The sequence below is a fragment of the Coturnix japonica genome, chromosome 12 (genome assembly GCF_054131305.1).
Source record: "Coturnix japonica strain WE chromosome 12, WE-NBRP24, whole genome shotgun sequence".
NCBI classification, from domain to species: Eukaryota; Metazoa; Chordata; class Aves; order Galliformes; family Phasianidae; genus Coturnix; species Coturnix japonica.
In genome coordinates this window covers 1,776,618-1,792,253 of record NC_140674.1, presented here as the reverse complement: position 1 = coordinate 1,792,253, position 15,636 = coordinate 1,776,618, and the positions used below count along the sequence as shown (strand labels likewise).

The window sequence follows — 15,636 nt, the reverse complement described above, 5'->3', positions numbered from 1 at the left end:
CTCCAATTTGGAGATGAGGATGTGATGGGGGACCATGTTAAAGGCCTTGCTCAGGTCCAGGTAAATGACATCGGTAGCCTTCCCTTCATCCACCAACGCCGTCACTCCATCATAGAAGGTCAATGTCTAAATCACGAGGCACTGAGCTGCTGCCAAAAAGTCAGTATTGAACTTTTAAACTCACAAGCAACAGCGAGGGAATGTTAATAAAGAACAGAGAGCCACAGTTGAAAGTTAGGCAGCCCAAATAAGAGCCCTCCCTTCTGCAGTGCTCCTGTGCTCCCCCCACACTCAGGTCCCTACAGCCCATGTCCCCTTTCAGCAGCTCCGGCACCTGCTGGGAGCCTGTTGACATCTCAAAATGGACTAGAACCACAAAATGCCCAAGAGTTACAGGGAAAAATAAGAGATTTTGAAAACACTCCATAGATTCCCGAGAAGCTGTGTAAAGAAATCACTGCATTGAGTCTATTGTGAGTAAAACTTTGAAAATAAATAAAGAAAAATGTAAGGTGATATCCTGACCTCTAAGAAAGGCTAAGGAGCAGAGAGAACTCAGAAAATTGAAACACACACAAAACAACAACAACAAAACAAACAAAATGCACAACATACAGCATGAGGAAATACACTAAATGTGAAGCATTTCAAAGCAGTTACAGCATTTTACACTGAAGCTGTTCAAAAATTGTCATCTTTCAAAATTGAATCTTTTTATTTTTATTTCACTAAGTCTGAATGTTTAGTTTCTCCATCAGAACTGCTCATCAGGAAGACGAGGTACAATCTGCTAAATCTCAAGAGTGCTAAGATATGAAGGGTCTTTAGCAGTGGTAACAGGTAATTAGGTTTGTTATGATTTTCTATATATCCTGCAGCAGAAAATCTGATTTTTCTTTTGGCATGAGGCCATGTCTGCTTGCCTTCAAAGACGCTGTTCTAAATTTTAAGATAAATACTATTTAAAGTTGGAGGTAATTTGATTTTAACAGAGCATATTATTCTGATGTGTGTTCCCTGTTATACGTACTGATTTTTTTCCTTTTTGCTAATGTACTACTGTATTCAAAACTCACGTGACTTTTCTAATACATACTCAAAAGATGAGAGCCCTGGTGGCAGGTACTTAGCTGGTGTTAACCAAGATGACAGATCCTCAGGGGCTGCATTAAGATCTTGGCACATTCATAGCCTGACATTTTTTGACACGGTGTAGCAAAAGGAAGATTTGGTTTTGAAAAAGAAGCAAATTTAGCTGATTGTTTTCTCATTATTAATATTTCTCATTAATGTCGATGAGAAATTATGAGAAACAAAGCATATAGGAGTTCTATACAAAATTCTCATTGACCACCAGGTAAAGGAGAGTGAGGTTTTTTTGGGAAGGGATGTGCTGAGAGGCTCCACTTCTCCACTATTACCCATGGCAGGAGAAAATGCAAATCACTGGTAATACTGTGGGGGCTGTTCAACACTGAATTAGACCTACCCCATGGATCTAAAAAATGCCTTGGGTGTTTAATTTCTCCAGCTTCTCTGGGGAGCTCATCTGAAACCATTATTAGTCAGCTCAAAGATGATGTATATAATTGAAAAGAAGTATAGCCTCCCCCATAGCCTTGATAGTTTTAGACAGAATTCAAAACATAGAAACCCTCAATACAATTAATCCACAGATGCATCTGGCTCTAGCCAAGAGAACAAATCATTTTATCCCTTAAGAAACTGAAAACTGCAGCTCTCAAGAAACCCTCAAGAAACTCCCTGCTTCCCAGGATTTATTCCCAATAACATTTTACAAGCCATTACATCAAACAGGAGACAAAAGATAACTGCAGCCATGTAGCTGCTTTACTTGGCTCACAGCTGTTTCATCAGCTATGCCATACTAAAAGTATTTGACCAGTTCTCACGTAGAGGCCTTGTTAATTTGTATGCACAGTTTGGACAGACAACAATTCCTTTTCCTTATTTCAAAACAATACTTTTGCTTTGATCGTTTATAGTATTCATGTCTCCAAATCTAACACACTCCTTAACAGTAAGCTAAATAAAACATCACTCCTAGTGCATTGTAACACTGACTCATAGTTAATTTCATCACATTTGTATACCTTTTTCATAACAAAGATAGTAGAGTAATCATGAAAGGAAACATCCTTATGACAACTATTCTTCCATAGCACTGAGTGACATCTGTGCATTTCCTCCACCTGGTGAAGAATTTAAAGGAGAATATTAAGATAGTACTTCCAAGGAAAAGTTGTGAGCTTCCAACTAATTCATCAATTATTATTACTACTATTATATTATCACACACCATCGGAAAGTTTAGCAGTCACACATTTGATGATGGATATTTTAAGGCATTAAACTGGGCAATTTCTACAAATTTATTTCAGGACAAATCACCTTAGCTCTTAATACCTTAACACCTTCCAAGACCAAAAGACTTCCATTCTAAAGCAGCGATGTTAATGTGGTCTATCTGTAACAAAGTCATGATAACTGTGAATCGTACGAGACCCCAGGAGAAAACAGATTACACACCCACGGATTTTGAAATAGAAAATGCACAGACATGCTGTTGCAGGGAGCTGCAAGCTTACCCCACTGTTATGGTTTTGCAATTTGGTTGGTGTTGGTATTCCACATCAGAACACCATGCTAATAATGGGAGTAAAGGGGACAAGTTTTTTTTTCTGTGAACTGCCTTAATGAGCATGTGGGGAGGGGCACCGGAAGGGAAGTGAGGAAGGGGACGGCGTTGCTGGACCGGCTCCCTGCGAGGACACAACGTGGTCAGACCTTCCTGCCTTCCACAGCTCCATCGGTGAGATTTGGGACTTGGTATTCTCTTTGTTGAAACTCTCTTGTTGTTGTTTAGTGTTATTAGGTTATTAAACTGCCATTCGTTCTCAGATCACCTTTTTTCTCCCTTATTTTTTGTTAGACCTAATCGCAATCTCCCTTCCCTTCCCCTCTCCCTAAACGCACGTGGCCGGGCCGCGCCGGGCCGCACCGCCGTGCCGCTAGAGAAAAAAAGGGGGGGGCTTTTGTTCCTGCTGCCCCGGGTCTGTGCCCACTGTCCCGGAGTGAGCTCTAGAGAGAACCCCGTGACATTTTTGGTGGAGAATGCGGGCAGAGCTCAGGGCAATGTTTTGGGCAGTAATTAGGTGGTTTTTTTCAGCAGCCCTGTATGTAGGACTGATAGTCCGTAGGTTCCTGTGGTCCTGGCTTAAGGACTTCCTGATGTTGGGGGTAGGGGTAGATTTATTAAGCCGATGGCTGGCAGGGATAGAGATATCTGCCTGGCTCCCTTCCAGAGTAACGAACATCACAGGCACTGCGCTTGAACTGGCTCACGAATGCTCTGAATTCCTTAAGTATGACTGGGGTGTCAATTGGAATACTGTGTTGTTAGTCTCTCTAATTGTAGTAGTTTACTATAAATTGCAGAGAGACTTGCAAAGAATAGTGCAGAGAGACTCAGGAAAAGGGCCAGAAGCATCGGGACCCCCAGTATCAGGTAATCTCACCCCTGAACACCAGAGGGACCTTGGGAAATTAATAGAACCCCTGAGTGAGTGTGGGAGATCAGGGGGATCTCAGATCGAATGGCTTATGAAAAAGATAGAGAGTCTCGAGAATGAGATCCAAACCCTAAGGGGAAGGCAACAAGTTAATCCCAGCCGACCACAGGAAGCACCAGCATCAGTGTCAGTCGCCCCAGTGGAAGGCCAGAGATGGGAACGTGTGCCCTCACGTCTGGAACGGATGGAGGAAGTAGAGGAAGATCCTGGTGAGGGACCCTCCCCAAAACCACCGAGAAAGGCAACCCAGAAGACTAACAGACATGGAGAAGATAGTGATGATGAGGGAAAAGTCACTGCTTCCTCTACTCGTAAACCTCTGAAAATTACTGAAATCCAAAGTGCGAGAAAGGAGTTTGCCCGACTCCCAGGTGAACGCCTTGTCACTTGGCTGCTCCGGTGTTGGGACAATGGGGCCTCCTGCATGTCCCTAAGCTGCGATGAGGCTCGTCAATTAGGAAACATTGCTCGAGACTCATCTATTGATAGAGGGATCAGCAGATGTCTCGATGGAGTCGCCAGTCTCTGGGAGAGGATTCTATCAGCTGTAAAGGCAACCTGTCTTCTCAAAAGTGATTTGGAGCCTGTACTGGAAAAATGGAGTACAGCTGATGAAGGTATCCAGTACCTGAGAGAAATGGCTGTGGCAGAAATGCTGTTCGATCCCACGTTTGTCCCTGGGGACCCAGAGGATTATCATGACCCAGAAAAGGTGAGCGGTACTCCGGAAATATGCAAGAAACTCATACGGTCAGCACCAGGGAAGTATTCCAGTGTACTATTAACGAACTCTAACAGGTATGATGAGCTGGATAGGAGACCTGAAATTTTTGAGCTCATCCTTTCACTGCAAAATATCGAATACTCACTACTGCCACACCGTACCACCATCGCAGCCATCTGTAAAATGGTGGATAGAATGGACCAAATGGAGAGAAGACAGGACAACATGCAGAAGAGCTGGTCTGCGGCAAGGAACCACAATGAACCTGTGGCAGTCTCAGCTGTCAGACGCAAACGCACACCTGTCCGAGTGAAGGACCGCAGTGAGCCTATGTCATGTGGTGCCATGTGGAACTACCTGCGTGACCATGGAGAGGATATGAAGAAGTGGCATGACGAACCCAATTTTGTACTGCGAGCACGGGTAAGAAAATTACAAAAGAGGTCAGCCACTACTGAGGTTGCCTCTACCGCTTCAGACAACCAATAGAGGGGCCCTGCCCTCAGCCAGGGGGGGAGAGGGATAATAGAGTGTATTGGACGGTGTGGATTCGGTGGCCTGGCACATCAGAACCACAAAAATATAAAGCACTGGTGGATACCGGTGCACAGTGCACTCTGATACCCTCAGGTTTCGAAGGGACAGAACGGATACATATACATGGGGTGACTGGGGGTTCGCAGGAACTGTCTGTGTTGGAGGCCGAGATAAGCCTCACTGGTAGAGACTGGCAGAAACATCGTATAGTGACTAGCCAGGGGGCTCCTTGCATACCTGGAGGGGTGTTCAGTACACTTGGAATCGTTTGCCCCAGGGGTGGAAACACAGCCCGACCATCTGCCATGGGCTGATCCAAGCCACGCTGGAACAGGGCGGTGCTCCAGAGCACCTGCAGTATATAGATGATATCGTTGTGTGGGGTGATACAGCAACGGAGGTTTTTAAAAAAGGAGAACGGATAATCCAAATCCTCCTGTCTGCTGGTTTCGCTATTAAGCGAGACAAAGTGAAGGGCCCTGCCCAAGAAATCCAGTTTCTAGGGGTGAAATGGCAAGATGGGCGTCGCCATAGAGTGGATCTATTACATCCCCTATCACGCACCAGCCGCTGGTAAGATCGAGCGCCACAATGGTTTGCTGAAAACCACGCTGAAAGCGATGGGTGGTGGAACATTTAAGAACTGGGAGAAACATCTAGCAGAAGCCACCTGGCTGGTAAACACCCGAGGATCAGCCAACCGAGACGGCCCTACACAGTCCAACTCCCTGCGTACCGTGGAGGGAGACAAGGTTCCTGTGGTGCATGTAAAGAATATGCTGGGAAAAGCGGTTTAGGTCCTTCCAGCCTCTGGAAAGGGGAGGCCCCTCCGTGGAACTGTCTTTGCACAGGGACCTGGGTGTACCTGGTGGGTGATGCAGAAGGATGGGGATGTTCAGTGTGTGCCACAGGGAAATTTGATGCTGGGGGAGTGCAGCCTGTGATTCCATGTGTGTATATATATATATATCTGTATGTACATATGTAATGCATGTTAACTACTGTTCTGTTTATATGTTGATAAAAGTTAGGCATGATGTGATGATGTGTAATAAGGGGTGGAATGTTATGGTTTTGCAATTTGGTTGGTGTTGGTATTCCACATCAGAACACCATGCTTCATAATGGGAGTAAAGGGGACAAGTTTTTTTTTCTGTGAACTGCCTTAATGAGCATGTGGGGAGGGGCACCGGAAGGGAAGTGAGGAAGGGGACGGCATTGCTGGACCGGCTCCCTGCGAGGAGACAACGTGGTCAGACCTTCCTGCCTTCCACAGCTCCATCGGTGAGATTTGGGACTTGGTATTCTCTTTGTTGAAACTCTCTTGTTGTTGTTTAGTGTTATTAGGTTATTAAACTGCCATTCGTTCTCAGATCACCTTTTTTCTCCCTTATTTTTTGTTAGACCTAATCGCAATCTCCCTTCCCTTCCCCGTCTCCCTAAACGCACGTGGCCGGGCCGCGCCGCCGTGCCGCTAGAGAAAAAAAGGGGGGGGGCTTTTGTTCCTGCTGCCCCGGGTCTGTGCCCACTGTCCCGGAGTGAGCTCTAGAGAGAACCCCGTGACATTCACCATGCTTCACACCGACTCAGACAGACATCATTGGAATTCAATGCGCCTTTGAGTGTGTGTTACTAAGCTTGCTGAGGGCTGCCATCAGCTGATGCAGGATCACTAGTGCAACATCAGTGTGGCAACAGAGAGATGGAGCTCCCATCTGCTTCAAGGGAAGCAGACATGCCCTGGATCTCCAAGTTTTAAACCATGCTGTGTAGTGCTTACCCCTTGCACTTGTGGATGCTTTTCTGGCAGACCTGCCTGAGCAGCTGGTATACAACAGCCACCCTGATAACAGAATCAGAGAATCAGCAAGGCTGGAAAATACCTCAAAGACCATCCAGTCCAACTGTCCAGGTACCACCACAGTATTTCCCCATTAAACACATCCCTTAGTTCAAGATCTAAATAACGTTTGCCTTGCAGCTCAGAGAAGGGCACAGACCCATCACTCCTGCAAATGAAAGAGGCCACTCCAAAAGAAGAGATGAGATGGGGAAAGCCTTCTGTCTCAGAAGTTAACTGGGATTAGCACATCCCAAGCCCCGCTATTTTATCTAGTTTCAAATGGCTGTGACCAGTATGGAAAAGGGATAAGGCCCTTCCACGGAGAAGTAGTAACAATGAAAAAGTAAGCCTTGCTAAAATCAATGCACATATCTGCAAAAACGGAGAAAGAAGCCTTAAGATATGTCTGTTCCAGTGTTGTAGCCTTCATTGTAACATGAGGGAACAAATAAAGCAGGATTCCATTTTATAATAGTCTTCAATTACAATATTAAGATAGTCCAACAAGAAAACATACAAAAGAGACTGATGACATTAAATAGAGCTAGTGAAGGATTACAGCGCGATCACTGATATCAGCATTGTAAAGGGTCTGAAATCAATGATTTGATTTTTAACAAGATGCAGGGAGTCTACACATGGCTAGTCACGGGGGCTGTACTTTACATAAACGCTTTATAAATGGTGACACAGTAATTACAGTACTGGGAAATGGCTACTATTTATCTGCTTTGCATTTTACAGGCTAAATAGAAATTTCATGCATATTGAACATACTTGTGTTAGTTCAATTCATTTTTTCAATATCCTTTTATCAAGTAAGAATAATATAGATTCTAAATTGACATTCATGTTACATCTATTTTATCATGGGTTACATTTTTAATAAAATGAGACTTTACTTGAAGTATATGCAATGTTTGCATAATCCATGGTAGAAAACTGTCCTCTAGGAATTTATAATTCGCTTATTTTTTACAATACCTTCTTTTGATATATTTTGTAGGTGGATGGGTTTTTAGTCTACTTGTATAGATACAAAAGCATTTACTGTGGTTGCGTGTTTGTTCCTTTAGAGAGCAGACTTCTTTAGACTTCACAATATATTTTCATATACTTTGCAAATATGTTTGTGATTTATCTGCAGTTTAGAATTTTCATTTCAATTCCTCTTTGAGGTAGTACACTTCCCACTTCTGTTGTGATGCAGATTATGCAAATTTTCTTGACAAAGAGTGTGGAGCTGACAGTACCTTCTGCATTAAATCCAAAGGACTGTTTATTTTTACTCTCATGGAGGGACATATTTTTGGGGGACTAGTAGGGAGATTCCCACTGGGCGTTCCCTGGTGATGCATTTGAGTATGGTACTGAAGCACTGTTGTGCCTCCATCACTGTAACACATCTTTTTTATCAATAGGTGTTTTGAGATGCTGTCATAAGCTCTGTATATGATATAAATAAGGATATGAGCAAAAGACAGTGTCACCTTTCCATGGCTCTTCAGCCTGAAACATTGTCATTTGCTGTATTTTGGTCCAGGCAAGAACTCACTTCTGCAGCAGTTTTTCAGGCAGTCTCTTTGGCTGGAGCTGCTGTGATACTGCCCTGCAAAGCAAGCATACGGGCAGTGGAAACTGATCTTTCAGTCATTACTCAAATTGTTACCTCTTCAAGCCAAAGGCAAAACTCACAGTCATGATACCTGAGTCAGTTTTATGCCAAAATTTCACATCTCTTTTTTTCTTAATATTTATTCATTTACTTTAAAAAAACACCTATTGCCTTTTATCCCCCTGATTTCTATTACAGAATGCTTTTAAATCAAACAGATATCAAGCTAATTAGATGGCTATAAAAACTGACTTGAAATGAAAGCTACATTTCCCCATCATCTCTATTGTTGCCATCCTGTAAGAGATTTATCCTGATAGAGGTTAGCTCTGGGCACTGTGCCCCTCCTGGCACGTTCAGGTTAGTGCAAATGTGCTGACTTCAGTTGCAACAGTGTACAGCATGTGCTGCAGCCGTATACATATTTAAACAAGCTGTTCCTTTACAAGCACATGTTCAAAAGATTTTATCTAATCAAATTTTAAATAGGAAATTACTTGTCTGACTTCACATCAGAAGGCGATTCCTTTCCCTGCTGCTCCAGATTGGATTATTAGGACTCCCCTGCTGAATGGTCAGCAGTGTGTCTGAGTCGCCAGTCTTAACTCTGGGCTATAAATATCAGATAATGACTTATTACTTGGCAGCTTCAATACTGCAATGGCAACTCTTCCTAATTTCTTTAATTTGAGATGAATCCCAAACAGGTTTGAAAGCTGAGGATTTCTAGGGCTCTCTGTGTGAATAATTGATAAGCATTCATAATGTGGAATTTCACCCCCAAAGCAACTGATTTCAGTGCACCTAATTTCTAGGGATATAAAGGACGTTTCAGTCCTCATCCTGATATAACCCTCCTCATCTTTGAATTAACTGCTATCTGTGGACAACCATTCAATGATAATTGATCTATAATTGGGATTTTGAGAATGTTTGATGATTTTTGCAGCTAAATTGAATGGTTTGACATCAGACTACTTCTAAGGAATGCTGCTACCAAAATAGCTCACTTGTGCATGTTTTGCATGAGTAGATCATGCCTAAATCAAGAATACAGATAACTTCAGAATACGCCAAAATAGAAACATTAAATTTTTAGGACTTAAATCTTGCTCAAGATTAATTTGCAATCCTGACAGAAGTGTGTATATAGAAGACGAACAGACTAATGCAACACAAGATACATCAATACCTCTCTGCCCCCCCAGAAAATTCTCTTAATTTCAAAATAGTAGTCAATAAAATTCAAAGTCACATAAGGAGCCAACCAAATTTTATTTCAGAAATACGTCAAAGTTTGCTTGACAAACGACCAGAAATTCTGAGGAGAACAAGCACAAATAGGGAGGCTGAGAGACTGATTAAAGAAAGACTCAACAATGCTATAAGAGCTGCATAAAACCCCAAAGACAAGAAGATTGGAAGAAATCTCTTTCTAATTGTGGCACTGAGGAATATCAACAAAAGACAGAAATGTAATTCAGGAAAAAGAAAATCTTCCGAAAGGAATATACATGAAGGACAATTAACTGAGGGAAAGGGAGAAACTAGACCAAAAACATTAGAAGAGGTTCTGTAAGATGCTGCATTCAGCTGGCTTTTCCATCACTGACAACTACATTGAAGACTCTTAAATAACCCATAATTTAGAGCACGCATGTCCAACCCATGGCTCATAGTTGCATGATGCCCAGCCCATCCTGCAGCTATCCCTTGCCCCATGCCATCATGGTGGCAGCTCTTCCCCACTAAGTGGCCTGGCCTGGCCCTGGGCATACACCCATCATTCAGCAGCTACCAAACATTGGAAGGAAGTTTAGAAAGCGTGAGATAGATGAGTGTGTGATTTAGTGATTCTGTACATGTGATTAGCATTGTCTGAGCTGAAACCAGGATACCGAGGAAGGTGCAGCGCAGTGCTGACTCAAGTTATGGCAAATAACTTTATGCATTTTGATACATTGGCTGAACACAGCCCTGTAAACAGCACAAAACACACACCCTTGTTTTCCGTGTCGATAAAGGAATTTGAGAATAATTTACAAGATTTCTGAAAAATTCTTGTAACATTTTTGGTATATTTTCAACTCAATTCTCAGTCAATGCAAATACAGTACCTGCAAATTTTCAAATGAAATGCATAGAGTTGCAATTCAACCAAAAATAATAATAATCTTGTCTCTTTACCAGGTTTTTATAAGAACTCTTACATGAGAAAAACATCCCTTGATACACAGTCACATCTTATTCATGTCATCAGTTTTTGGCAGTATGTACATTTGTAACCAACTATTTTTAAGGATGAAGCACAGGAAGAGTAAAATTTCATCAAAAATCCCTGACAAACACCTTGAGAGCTCACTAAGAATTCCAACCACTGCCATCAAACCAGGGTGATGCATCAGTTTCACAAAAACAAGGTCAAACATCCCACTAGTTTTATAGGCTTATCTTCTGTTTTAATTATACACACACACACACCAAATAAGTTTTGTTACTTATATACATTAACCGCATTATATGTTTCATGAGGGCTGCTCTAAAAGTCATGCCTCCTATTTTATAATATAGGCCTGTGATGCCAGAGGCAGGTGTTGGTGGATGGCAGCAGAGACTGAACCTTCCCACAAATATTCCTTTACATTTTGCAACTGTGCAACAGATGGCAGAAGAGGGGCAGTCAGACAGAATGGCATCTGATATGAAAGTGTGTATGAAGCAAAGGTGGGTTACTGAACTCCCTCATGAGGAAAAAATAGCACCCACTGACATTCATCAGAACCTACCGAACATTTACAGAGGGCAACCAGTAGATGCGAGCACAGTGAAGGGTGGGCAATGTGTTTCACCAGTGGTGACAGAGGCAGTGGGTCATTTTTGCTGCAGCCTATTTGTATGAGTGCAGCATGCAGACCCTTGTTCATCACTGGTGAAATGCACAGCTGGTGGTGGTGACTATCTTGAAAAATACTGTTTTGTAGCTGAGAATTTGCTCTATCAAATAGTGTTACTGTGCTGTATCTGTTGCAATTTAGATGGAAATAAATAGGAGGCATTACTTTCTGTGCAATCTATGTACAACCAACAATTTCTTTTCACTCCCTGTGGTCCAGTCAAGGTTGGACACCCATAATTTAGAGGCTTCACCTTGCTTGCACGAAATCACACTCCATACTCCAGGAGTTTCTAATTTCACTATTCTGCAGTGCATACCCAGTTTCTGGGTTTAGGGTTGGCAAACGACATTATAGACTCCTTGAATCTACACGAAGCCCTGATATTCCTCTGAAAGGTGTCAGCTGTCCTGACCATCCTGGACAGTGTTAAATTTTAAGGAAATGCTACTTAACTGCTCTGAGGACAGACAGGCCGAAAATAAATAGTCTTAAATCCACCAGACTGGAGACTGCTGTGGGATAAATCAGATACAAAATTAACTACTGAGGAATAGTGCTCCTAATCTTTGAGCTCTCTTCAAGGAAAGTATTTAATGGCGTGCAAGAACTTCAGGTGGTTTAAGTTACTGTAAGTACCTTGATCTCAAGTCAGCTAGATCTAGCCCCATAAATCCACAATCCAGTTCATTTGTCACATACTTCAGCCTGAAGTTCCGTTTTCCTCATAGTAAATTGAACATAGAGAGCACAGCACATTTGCTCTGAATTAAACTATGCTTTCTTTCAGGTACTGTTTTGACCCTAAATTTATCAGCTGGCACATTGTGATGGCCTATCTGTTGGCTTCAGGCACACCGCAGTACTCTAAGGTGTATTATTATACCTTAAAATGGACAAGCAAAGAACAGAAAAACTCAAAATGTATATCTGAGGCATTCCAGGCATTTTCTACCTTAAAGCAAAGACAAAATGCCCCCGAGACACATTGATCTAAAGACAGGGAGGGAGGAAAAAAAAAACCAAAGTAATGCTATTCTTTTACTCTTTTAAAGGAGCAGCAACCAAAGCTTTCCTCATGAGTCACACAACAAGGCAAGGTGACAGCAGCAAGAAAAAGAACCTCTTCATTCCTCCGTGACTTTCAGTTCTGCTACCACTGCCAAACCCCTCTGTTATTTGCCTTTCACCGATATGCAATGACTGATGATAGGCTTTTTGAGTGACTTGAATGTTGTGGTAAATGGTAACCTTACCTCAACTAATTTGGAATAATCTGCTTTTGGAATAAAACAAGATCATAGGTTTGCCTTTACTGTCTACCTTCCTTGGAGAAAAATGATGTTTTTTAAGCTCCAGAGATACTCATGTTACTACTCAAGCACATTGCTTCCCACAGCAAGGGTTCTCGATACTACTAAAACCCTGAAATGAAGAAGCCTGACAAATACCTCAAAACAAGGAGTGAGGTTTTAACAGCTCAGCTGCTCACTTCACATAGGCCCTCAGGCTCCTGCTTTGGCTAACAAGGAGGAAAGGCCCAGCAGGCACAAAATGCGGCATTGCACTGATGCTACTGTCACTTAGCTATTATCAGCTAGGCACTCCCTTGTGTGGGATGAAGACTAATTTGCAGGTGAAGATTTTCCTTAAGCTTGCAAGATTTGTGGTTTTTTTTTTGTTTGTTTTTGTTGTTTGTTTTTTTAAACTTATAGCATAATGGAATTAGCATTTTAAACAGTACTGCCATTAAGTTACATGAGTTATCTATTTTGAAGTAATTTGAAGGACCTTTCCTTGTTAACTCCTCTTAATTAATTTTGGCTCTATGGCATTTTGGGGGCAAATTAGCTTAGCCTTCACATTTATCCTATCAGTACTTGGCATGATGGGATATTACAGCTCTTAAATGAATTTCTTGTCAGGAGGATCTAAATCACACAACTGATGAGACTTACCCGAGGAGGGTAGTTTTCACTCCCCATTTACCTTGGCCTCTAACCTCTGGATGCCATGCTGATGCTTGCACATGACTACCACAGAGGTAGGCATGACCTGCATGGGGTCAAAGACTCTGCCTGCAGACTGCTCTTAGTAGTTAGGGTGCTCTGCATAATGTGATCTGCTTAACAAAGGCCATTTTACCTTGGAGCCTGTCTTTCTCCTAGTGCTAGTCACCACATACTAAATCACCTCTTTTTATTCATGCTCTTTGCAGCCTGACTATGCTGTTCCAGTTTGGGGCTGCTTAGTGTTGTGATGTTTCTGTTTGTAAATCTTCATTTTATGAGAAATATCCGTGAGCAGCAATTCAGCGGAAAATCACATCTGTGAGTTTTCAGTTCAGAGTTGTTTTCAAATCACATCTCAGAAAAGTAAGTACACATCGATTCGCTCCCATGGAAAGTAAACAGATAAAATTCTGCTGTCAAAGTCAGCAAAAAGCGCTGAGCTGTAGCAATTGCTCTCACTGGATACAGATCACCGGTAATATTTTTAATAGGTTGGTAAAATCATGTTACCCATCAGTGATCTACAGCACGGTCTCTGATGACTGCTTATGCAGAACTGTAATAAACAGGTAAGCCCCAAACGTCTTTATCTTGATCTCTCCAATGTTTAATTTCTCCTAACAGAACAGAGCACTGGAAGAACTAAAATATTGTTATATTTTAATTTTGTCTATGCACTGCTGAAGTGATAAAAAATTTGATGTGATTTACATTTCCCAAAACAGATTTTTATCTCTTTGAAGGTACCAAAGGCAGTACAAAAGTTATTCCCACAGTCACAGAGCTGGCACTCAGCCTGTCATTCCTTTAGCTGCCATTCTCATTACCAACAGGAAAAACTCATACAGGGGAAATGTTTATCCAGCCATGCAAAAAGTGATTTATACACCTTGGCAAAAACTCCTGTCTTGTATGGACCCAAGCTCACCTTGGTTCTGGGAGTAAAAAATCTGAAGGAATTGAAGTCCCTTTCATTTACAGCTCAAACTGCCAAGTAAATGTTGAGGTTGAGGATGGATTCAGAATGGTTATATTTTTCTTCTCATACACACTTCAGTTTAAATTATACTGGGTAATGAAGGAGGCTAACATGACACACAATACTTTATCTCATCCAGTAGGTTATAAAACGTTTATGAAAGATTTGGGATAGAGAAGTAGGGAAACCTACTTTCTCCCCTCTAAATTATCTCTTGCGCTATCCCCATCTCCAAGCCCCTCCCTCTGCTGCATTCTAGTCCTATTTGCACAGGATAGAGCTGCTCAAACTTCAGTGCCACCCACTGAAATGCTTAGCAAAGTGTACCCACTAGGTAACTGCAACAGCACCACAAGTCCAAAGTGACTCATCTCATCATCAGATACTATCCACTTCTATCAGTATTAACCAAAATCCACACTTTTTACCCTGACTATCTAGACTTCTTCCTTGTTCCCATGCCTATACCCAAAGCATACCTCTGAATACAACTCCAAGTTAGAACTCTGCAGCTGTAAGGTTCCTCTGCTGCCCCAGAGGAACTGCCTACTCAGTGCCCTCTCACAGGGTTTGCATACACCACCACACAGCCTTCACCTGTGCTCCTTGTGCTGATCAGGTCTTTTCCCCAGGTGGCCAAGCTGGGACTTAATGCTTTCCATACATCTGCCCAGATCAGAAAAATGCAGTAACTGTGCATTGTCTCAGCAGTCACAAATAAAGCCCGGGGTTGGAGCCACGTAATCTGAACATGCTGATGAAGTAAACTTGCTATAGGTTGAATACTGACATTTAGAAGAAGCAGTATATTCTACTGAGAGATATTTAAAATCAGAGAATACATACTAAAGGGGAAGAGCTTCAAGAAGGAATTAGAAGTATAGAATAAAATTTTTATTGGGATTATATAAGCATCTGCCCAAATCTCACAGTAATAAAGAGCTTCTGACGCATAGCCACCTACTCCTTTTGCAATAGAGGTACAGAAGAAGCTCATCCTGGTGTGGAGCAGGCAGCCAGCAAGGGAAAAGTAAATTTCTGGTTCTGTTTTGCAAAGATACGAAGTTTCAAGGCCTGTCAGGGCTGTATCAATATTTGCCCCATCTGAGAGCTGAAGGCTTTGCCTTATAGATAGAGGATACACACTGATGAGAAAATTTAAGGCTAAGATGGCAGTTCCTGTACATCAGACATTCAGCTTTGCCTACTCTGCTCCACAGGGAACAGGCCCAAGGACAGACTAAAAGAGATGTTCTCCTTAACCTGTGCTGTTTGGATGCCTTGTCAGTGTGAAGACAACTGTGGTCTCACAGTTACTAAATAACTTTTGACTTTCCATCACTTTATTTCAGGCTTATCTAGAAAGAAGTTCGGAATAATTTTTGTCTTAATTTTTTCTTTTACAGTGTGGAGGTCTTGGGGTTTGCACTAAACAGGTT

The 15,636-nt window shown here is 42.1% G+C and overlaps 2 protein-coding genes across 13 annotated transcripts in view; one reads left to right on the top strand and one right to left on the bottom strand.

The window, feature by feature from the left end:
• The window catches only part of LOC107317829 (glypican-5-like), a 364,600-nt gene that overhangs the window by 110,532 nt on the left and 238,432 nt on the right, over positions 1-15,636 (bottom strand). For 3 of the 12 annotated variants that reach the window (XM_015870947.3, XM_085512500.1, XM_085512498.1), the window contains one exon: positions 8,188-8,306. The exons of the other annotated variants lie outside the window; for them this stretch is intronic. In XM_015870947.3, the coding sequence (XP_015726433.2) occupies positions 8,218-8,306 (89 nt within the window). In that variant the 3' untranslated portion in view covers positions 8,188-8,217. The remainder of the gene's footprint in view (positions 1-8,187; positions 8,307-15,636) is intronic. 12 annotated transcript variants of the gene reach the window in all.
• LOC146758728 (uncharacterized) lies at positions 2,620-12,516 on the top strand. The gene is made up of 2 exons (XM_085512506.1): positions 2,620-6,138; positions 12,262-12,516. The coding sequence occupies exon 1, from the start codon at positions 3,136-3,138 to the stop codon at positions 4,804-4,806; it is 1,671 nt and encodes a 556-aa protein (XP_085368632.1). The 5' UTR covers positions 2,620-3,135; the 3' UTR covers positions 4,807-6,138; positions 12,262-12,516.